The sequence below is a fragment of the Poecilia reticulata genome, chromosome 22 (genome assembly GCF_904066995.2).
Source record: "Poecilia reticulata chromosome 22, P_reticulata-male-v2, whole genome shotgun sequence".
Classification (NCBI taxonomy): Eukaryota; Metazoa; Chordata; class Actinopteri; order Cyprinodontiformes; family Poeciliidae; genus Poecilia; species Poecilia reticulata.
Window position 1 is genome coordinate 2,792,725 of NC_088851.1, and position 9,234 is coordinate 2,801,958.

At 38.6% G+C, this 9,234-nt stretch overlaps 1 protein-coding gene across 2 annotated transcripts in view; it reads left to right on the plus strand.

The window, feature by feature from the left end:
* Window positions 1-8,485, plus strand: part of baz1a (bromodomain adjacent to zinc finger domain, 1A) — a 30,706-nt gene extending 22,221 nt beyond the window's left edge. For both annotated transcript variants that reach the window (XM_081603440.1, XM_081603441.1), the window contains 3 exons: window positions 706-893; window positions 2,266-2,353; window positions 6,112-8,485. In XM_081603440.1, the coding sequence (XP_081459566.1) occupies window positions 706-893; window positions 2,266-2,353; window positions 6,112-6,287 (452 nt within the window). In that variant the 3' untranslated portion in view covers window positions 6,288-8,485. The remainder of the gene's footprint in view (window positions 1-705; window positions 894-2,265; window positions 2,354-6,111) is intronic.
* The last annotated feature ends 749 nt before the right edge of the window (window positions 8,486-9,234 follow it).

The window sequence follows — 9,234 nt, forward strand, 5'->3', positions numbered from 1 at the left end:
CAATTATTTTCTGTCAGAATAATTTCGTCCCGAAATAATTATTAGCAGTCCTAAAACTGACCTGCAGCGTGCGTTTGTACTGACCTCGTATGGAGATTTTTGTCTGACACAAAGTAGGTGAATTATTTTTCATGTTTTAATGTAGAATTTATTCATAAGTATGTTTTATTGTATTTTTAGTGCTTAATCCAGTCAGAGGGCTCAGTCTGCAGAGGATGTTGTAGTTATTGGTGTGTCACTTCCTTCCTATCATCTGCAGCTTTCGAATATTTTCAAGAAAAGTCTGGAATTAAATAATTCCTTTCCTGATTATCTACCATAAATTTGTGGTATGCTCTTATGAACTTATTAAGAACTTAAGAAATTAGCATCTGATGAAGTAATTTACTTTTGTTATGAGAACTGGACAGGAATCCTGGACATTCCACAGCAATGTCTGTCGCTTAGAAACACATTTCTGAACTGTGACTAAGGACCCAAGTACACACACACACACACACACACACACAGATGTCTGACACTGAGACTTTTTCTAGCATGTGCCTACATTTCCGCTTAAACCAACAATGGGCTCCAAGGTCAAACTGTGTTCTTGAGATTTCCTGTTACAAAACGACAAGCAGCCTCCATGTCACTGCAACACATAATCATATGATCCATGCAGCTAATCCTTCTGAAATGTTGTGTCCCCGTTTCCTCCCACAGAAGCTACACCTCCCAAACCATCAAAAACCGTCCTCCCAGTTCTCTCAGCAATGTCTTCGTCCTCCAGCCGACGCTCCTCTGGGAGGAATCAGGGTGTCCACGAGCTGTCGGCCTGTGAGCAGCTGACTGTGGAGCTGGTCAGGCATGAAGACAGCTGGCCTTTCATGAAGCTGGTGTCCAAGACTCAGGTATACAAACCTTCAGTATGGAGAATTTTTAGCTGGCTGGGTATGGAGGCAGATAATGAGGATTTCAGCAACAGATGTATCCCCACACCCTCCCACCGTTTCACTGAGCAACTCCTGAGTAGGATGGAGTTAGGTTCTGGGTCTGCAGTGAGCCATAACAAGAAAACCGTAGTTAGCCGCTTCTTTATTTACTCCTGAACAAATATGAAGTCCTGATTGGTGCAGAGCAGCTCTATTGTAGTTCTGTTCTGAAACCCAGACATCAGGCTTCTCTGGGTGTTTCTGGCTTAGCCTTCAGACATGTACAGCTGTGGTGGGGATTTTTTGGGGGTTTTTTGCGCATTTACATTTGTTATGGTAAATTACATAAATACAGAATTGCAGATATGACTTAAAAGTGAAGTGTGCAACTTTTATAAAACATGTTTTTGCATATTTATTAAAACTGTCACCGTGTTGTGACAGTTTTGAGGCAAATAATCTGTGAAAAGATCGACCTCCTCCAACCTCTGCTACTATTGCCATCTAAAGAAATGCACCGTTTCCGACTAAATCAACCAGTAACAACCAGCAGGCAGGTCTTAGCGTTGTCAATCAAACTCATGTACTCACTGTTCAATTTGCTAATGGTGGATAAACAACTTACTGTTACAGGAAAACCTTTTATCCACTGTCTTTAGTAACCTTAACATTCATGACAGTCTGTGCTACGTGTAGCATAGCAGAGAGAAAAGAGGGTTGAGCAGTGCCACATAGAGGAGTGACAGACGGATTGAGTCAATGAATCTTAAGGTACAAACTAGAATCAAGCAGCATCCTTTCAAAATGTTATTGCTCATTACTCATAAGCATTCTAAATTAGATGTCTATCTATTGATTGCATGATGAATAAATGAATGGATGAATGAATATATTTTATTAACCCCCAGGGAGGAAATTGACATTTCAGCGCAGCCTGTTCAAAGAACAGAAAACAAACATAAGACATCTGAAGCTGAAGCCCTGAGAGACGCTGCGCTTTCGTTAGACGAGAAAAACATTAAGGTAGACGAGGGAAAAAAAATCATCTATGCAAAAAAAACCCTCTGAACATGAAAATCAACATATTGATGACATAAAAACACAGGCTTTTGCAGTCCACAAAGTTTTTGAAATTCGTCGGAATATAGATGTGAAAGATGGTTAATTTCATTGTTTATATCAATCCATTATTTTTAGAGAATATGTCATTCCTAAAAAATATAACGGTGATGGGCATTCTGACACCACAGCTTCTCCAGCATTGACTATTTCCTGGTGAGAACTTTGACGTGGAGTGATAAAATAACGGCTGTAGTGATTCTAAGTTTCCTCCATGTTTGTGTGGTTCCAGGTTCCTGACTACTATGATATTATTACGAAGCCCATCGCTCTGAGCACCATCAGAGAGAAGGTCAACAACTGTGAATATCAGACAGCAGGTGAGAAACAAAACTATGGATCATTAGACCTTGAATCTTCTTGGCTTGCAGTCAGTTCAGAAATAGTTTTGGTTTGTGATTAAAAACCGAGGTGATGTCACTGCTGTCTGTACACAATGACATAATGCTGTTTGTCTTACTCAGACAGACCAAAGGTTATCCCTTCTAAACTTTGCCAGCCAATAGAAATAGACGCAGCTGAGCACAGACTCATCTAATGGCAGTTTTCCATTCTATGTTAATATATGGTTTCACTTTGCATGGGGATCATGTCCTTATTTTTCCACTGCTTCTCAAAGTAGGTGGGACCAGCTGCTGATCACAGCATGTGAAGTTGTGTTAACCTCAGACTACAGTTTAAGTACCTTTATTAAGTTCTATGTAAACAATTTAGCAAGGTATGGATGTATTCAGAGTGTATCAGAAGAACTAAGTTTGCTTTTTTGCCTTGATATTCAAAGCTGGACAATAAATCGATATCACCGTAGACACGTGATCAATATTGATAGGTAATGTGTCTGGTAGAATATTCAATATATAGAATAATCACTGAACTTCAATCCAGAACCGCACAGCATTCTGGGGGATGTAGGCAAAGGAAAGACTTTAGCTACTCAACCTCTCACAGCAAGCTAAGCAAGGATTGTTGGCAACTAACTGACTGAATAACTTGCAGGAGTTTGAGGTTTCACCACCGTGCCTCACAAATGCTTTTAAATGATAAAAAGCAACGGAGAGAAAACTGGATAAAACAGGAAAGGTTGCGATACTAGTATTTCAAATATTTAAAATCAACAATTATCAATATCAATAATTATGGACATGAACTAAAGTGAAATGCTTATATCTTTATAAATTTTTCAGCCATATTGTCCAGCCCTGTTATGTATAGTGCTGTATTTACTTGAATTGTTCCAGATTATCAACCAGATGTTGGTATCAGACAAAGGTAACTTAAGTACAAAAATCAGTTTTCAAATGATGATTCGGTTCAATAAAGGAAAACAAATTTGAGGTGCTCCATGCAATGGAGAACCTAAATACGATTACTGACCCTTTGATGGCACCAGCTAATGCTGGCTATGTATGAATGATGCAGACGAGCTCAGTGAGCTATAATGTGAAGCTTTTCTAAATGTTTGTGCACAAGATTTTTCTACTGTATTCTGTGGGTCAGAAGTTTACATACACCGTGATCAAGAATGTAAAATTAATTTGAAGCATTTATACAGCAAAAACAAACATGTGAGTCCATCACTAGTGGGAGAACTGACTCATGGTATTTTAGCAAATACAAAAAAGAAATCCTCCAACCGCTGAACGTTGAATAAATAAAATATGAGTCCGTTCCATTTTTTTTTTTTTTTTTACATTTTTTGAAGAAGGAAGTTGCGCTCCTTGTTTTCTTCAGAGGTTTTCATGTTGTTTCCTTAAGTGGTTCACCCACAGATGAGGTGGAGGAAGGTTTTTCAAAGGGTTTGACACAGTGCAGTGTGAACAGAATCATATGAAAATGGAACAAATGCTGCAATTTTGATCCCCATCAGGTGGGCCAGTTGTCAGCGTTTTTTCAGTACCAAGAAGGTAGTTAGGTTGCTCTACACTGAACTTAATAACTTCATCTAAAATGACATCAAGCTAAAGGTAAACATCATTGGTACTGAGAAAACTCTGCTCCAAACAACTGTCTGTAGCATTCAGTCTCCTCCATGGGAGTCTAACAGGAGACATGAGACCACTCACTGGGTGTGTGTAGAGGCCAACATTTACACATTCAAATAAATGTAAATCAGCCCTCCTGGCTGCATGGTCAGAAATCAGTTGGAGACGCTCGTAATCCTTTAACAGATTCTGTGACTACTAATATTTTACTTGCAAAATCAGGCATTTATTAATGTTGTCCAGCATTGCCATGAATCACACATGCTGTTTTTGCTTACAACATTTCTAAATGCTGTAAACTAGGCGTGGGCAATATTGATTTAAAGTTTTATCAGAATGTTTTGTGGTAATATTGTAATATAATATGATAAAAGTGACAATAAGTACTATTTCCTATGTTTTATATAGCCACCCCTACTGTGAAAGCAGAGGCACTTGGAGAAAGTGTACATAACTATGACGGAGTGAAGTGTTAAAACAGCTGTGTGTGTGTGTGTGTGTGTGTGTGTGTGTGTGTGTGTGTGTGTGTGTGTGTGTGTGTGTGTGTGTGTGTGTGTGTGTGTGTGTGTGTGTGTGTGTGTGTGTGTGTGTGTGTGTGGTTTAAAACAGATGGAAATGCTAATAAATGGTTTCTATTGACAATCTTCGTTAGGTCTTGTATTCATGCAGCCATATTGGATATTAATTGCATGGTTGCTCAGCAGCTCCAACTTTCTTACCTGCAATTCTCACTTCTTTGGTTATTTTTGCTTTAGTGAGAACAGAACATTTAAAACTTTATGAAACACTTTTATATCAACGGATTACACAGCAATGAATGTTACAACTGGAACCAGCTGTAAAATAAAAATAAACTATTCAAACCATATGGTTACTGTCCAAATTTGATCTTCCCAATTGGGATTTCTTTCATGGTGGTGAAAAATGTTTGGAGTGTCACAGTGGTTGGGAGTGGCGCCTCGCAGCTAGAGGTGGGATTGATTGACTCGTGATGCATGGAGTTAACATGTTCTCCCTGTACACACCCAGGTTTTCTCTGGGTACACTGGCTTCCTTCCACTGCCAAAAACAATTGGCTGATTAATTTAGCTCTCTGTATCACCCTTCTCTGTCTGTGTGTGTGGCTGACCATGGAATGTGATGATAGATAAAACGGTAATTCCCCTTTATTACTTTGTTTCAACAATTTCCCTGCTGATTAGAGAAAAAGCTAAAGACTGAAGCTGCTTTCATGATTTCCTTCACTCTACTGTACTATTGGCAGTGAATCAGACTCTTAGCATGATGCTACCACCACTATGCTTGACAGTAACAGAGCACTCCTACCATCAAAACCTCAACATTCTTCTTGTCATGATCAAACAGCCCAGTCTTTGTCTCTTGTTTTTCTGAAACGTTTCTCCAGTAGGCAGTGTTGTCTGTGGGTGTAGGTCCAAATTTCAGACGTGTCTGAACTTTTCACTTTTGGTGTGAACTTCGCTTTTCCTGTCATTGAAGGGATCAGATGAGGAAATACTTTGGCATTATTGGATTTTCCAACCAGATGACTATTCCAAACACATCCAGTCTGGTTTTGGAATGGATAGAACTGACATTGAGGTTCTGGACTGGCCTTGAACTCATCCCTGTTGAACATTCACATTACTTTTTACTTAAGTTTATTGAACATGTTTATTTTTTTTGTTTTAAAAAATGATTGAAAAATATTATAAAATCCCCAAATGAATGTTATTGATGCCTGTGATGAGTGGATGTTTCTTAATGATCGGCGATCAGTCATAAAACTGCAATCAGTTCACCCCTACATTCAGTGCTGCCACCATGTTGTTTTGTTATGATACTCATGTAGTGATGAGATGTCACAAGGCATTAAGGGTAAGGAGAAGACATTAAAAGGGTCAATTTAAGGGTTGTATAAATCAATATTGGGCCATTCGAAGAAAAATCGATTCAAATCGATTGTTAATAAATCCGACCGTAGTGTTTATTATCCGTAGATCTGCATTTGCTATTCAAGTGAACAAAGCCCAAGACTGTAAATTCTGTGTGAATGCGTTCTGATGATCATCAAGCCTTTTCCTTCTGGGTGTCTGCAGGCGACTACATCTCCGACGTGGAGTTGATGTTCTCCAACTGTCTTCAGTACAATCCTCGCCACACTAACGAGGCGAAGGCCGGCGTGCGCCTGCAGCAGTTTTTCCACTCGGAGCTCAACCGTCTGGGCCTCAGAGAGCGATGCTCCGCTCCACCTGCCAAACGCGCCCGACAGTGACCTCGCCACCGTACGTCCTGCTGCTGGCTCCGGGGCCCACACTTACAAACTGACTCTCACAAAGTATTGATGTTGTTTCCAGATTATTCCTTGGTGACCTTTGACCCAAATGGGCTGGCGGACGCAGCCAAGAGGCTGTAAGAGTTGAAATAAATGAAAGAAGGCTTTCAAAACGGTGCAAATTTGATGAGCAGATGTTCCACAAAGGTGGAGTTATCTCAGAGTTTACCCCTGGTTACGTTGGCTCACCTGGTGTGTTACCCTCTGTTATGTCTGCTGTGAGATGACAACGTAGTAGAAAAGCTGTGGGCTCCTTCCTGAGGCAGTTGGGTCTGCGGGGAATTTCTTTGACCGTTTCAGCAGGCGGGCTGAACACACAGACTTGGTGCTGTAGGACAGTAGAGCCAGTAGAGTCCCTGCTAGTTCCCCACCTTTTGAAAAGCAAAAACCACTGAGGAACATTTGCACTGATCGGTAAGACTCGGACGAGGTTTCTTATGTTTTGCTCAGGGACAAAATCTTAGTTGTAAATGAAAACTTGTTTGTATCAAGCAGCAGATTTTCACTCTTGTTATGCCACTGGTGCTCAGCGTTCAAATATATGGAAGTCTGGTGCTGCCGAAATCAGAATGATCAAATGTATATAGATGTGAACTGGCCTAATTGGGTATGAGAGATAGCATTGTTTGCATTGAAACAATTCTTTCATACTTCATTAGTCACTGTTAAACTAAAAAGAGTGGACATTCTTACAACCACAAAAAGAGGAATTGTGGAAATATTTAGTACTTAAAAACAAAAAAATCTGACAGTATTTTTTTCCTGTCATTTGTGTTCTTCTCTCCCAGCATACAGAACCATGATGACATATTATCATGGCTTCCTCGATGCTTTTGGGTCAGCTTTGAAAACCACTGTATATATAAATATACAGAGCCAGTTTGCAGTGTAATTAAAAAAAAAAGGTTTTTTTTTTCATACTTTAATCAAAGTTTTTTATTTTGGCAGCAATGTAGCATTTTCAGGTGTACATAAAGTTAAAATGAAAGCCATACATTATGGAAAGATGTCTGTTAAAATGCCTTAAAGATCAGATCCTAAATCTTTTGCTTTTACAAATAAATAGAAAATTACTAATTAATAAAGAAATGTCATTGTGTTTGTGAAACATTTTGATTTGGCTGTTTGACTAACAGGTTTTTTTGTTGTTGTTGTTTTATGGGGCATTAACATGCATATCCTTCTAAACATTCAGACTTTAAAGTTTTTTTTCCCCATCTGACATTTAAAAAGTGAATTATACCAGACATTTAAAAATAGTTATGTTAACCATAAACAACTATTGATTTTTAAAGTGAGGAGACCACAATTCACTTTTTATGGTTAGGAGAGGAGTGTCTGAATGTCAGGAAAACGTCTGTCCTGGAAAGGTTGGACATGGATTTTGTTCCTGGCAGCTGACCCCGCCTCTCAGGGATTGGTGTTCTGTTATTGGCTCAGAGTTTCACATGGACCTGGGATGTTTAGCAGTCTGAAGTCTTTTTTTCTAAGTTAAATTCCTTGTTTTAACACTGTATACAACTCTGCAGTCACAATCTGTTTGCAGTAATGGCTGCTGCCTTTAAACAAAATTAAAGACTTAAGGTTGAGAGATGAGAGGAACACCAAGCTGACATTACATTCAGAAAATAAAATCCGGAAGAAAAGCGGTTCTGTTGATGACTTCAGTTTCTGCAGATATAATGGTCTCAAAAACATGTCTGTTGATTTCCATTTTCACACATTTTAAATTTGTGTTAATTCACATTCCTTTTTAAAATCTTAGAGTAAAGTTGGATGTCTCTTGCTGAGAGAGAAGGCAAGATGGTTCTAAAATTGTGAATTGTTCCTTTAAGACCTCTAGTTGCTGCAGTGGGCTTGTAGTTAGTCGTTTTTTTTTTTTTACTACTGCACCATTTCCTGTCTGATGTTTTTGTACACTGTTCTGCTACATTCCCACTCCCTGATGCTGATGGTGGTGTGTCAGCTGTGGACACTACACTGGAGCTAATGCAGCCATCTCTCTCTGCTCTATATTTATTTAGTTGAAGCATTCATGTCACTGTCTTTATTTATGACTGCTAGTTGCCCTCTTAGCTTCTGATGTTGTTCTAATGTAAAAAATAAAGTGAGTTTTTACTGAAACTGCTATTCCTGAACCCTCAATGTTTCTAAGTCTGTTTGTTGAGCAGTATTATGTATTTTCCAGACACACAGTGCTGCTTTGTAGCATAATAAAGTAAACGTTGCCTTCAGTAGTTATAAAAATGCTATGTATATCAAATATGACTAAGATTAAATCCAATGCAAAAAATACATGCATCATAAGGAAAGATGTGGAAATATTTAAGTGGCATCAGAATTCCTAAGGCAGGAAGTTGGAGCTTGGACATAAATTGGTCTTTTAAGCAGATGACAAGAAAACAAAGAATGTTTTGGAGTGTCCATCACAAAACCTAGATCTTGGATTCATGAAAAATTTGTGTGCAGTCCTCAATTGTGTGTTTTTGAAGAATTGTAAAAAGTGTATGGAAAACCAAACTATTGCCTTGATATTGGTTTCTAAAAAAAAAAAAAAAAAAAAAAAAAAATTCTCCTCTTGGCATAGAAAAGACTTAGAAATAATATTGAGTGGTTGGTTTGCTGTATGGTTTTGTTCTCTTGAGGTTGGATTTAAATCATTTCAGACCCTAGGATGGATAGAAAGTGATTTTTTCTTACCGCCATGTGTTCCAGCAGACAGGAGATTCCTACAGAAGAATACTCTTTACTAAAAGTATCACAATTTAATACTGTTTGCAAAAAGATTTTAAACAGAGCTCTACAATTTAATCCACTGAAGCGTGGCAATCCATTTATGCCACAAAAGCGATCTTTTTTCCCACTGTTTAAACTTGAATTAAATCTG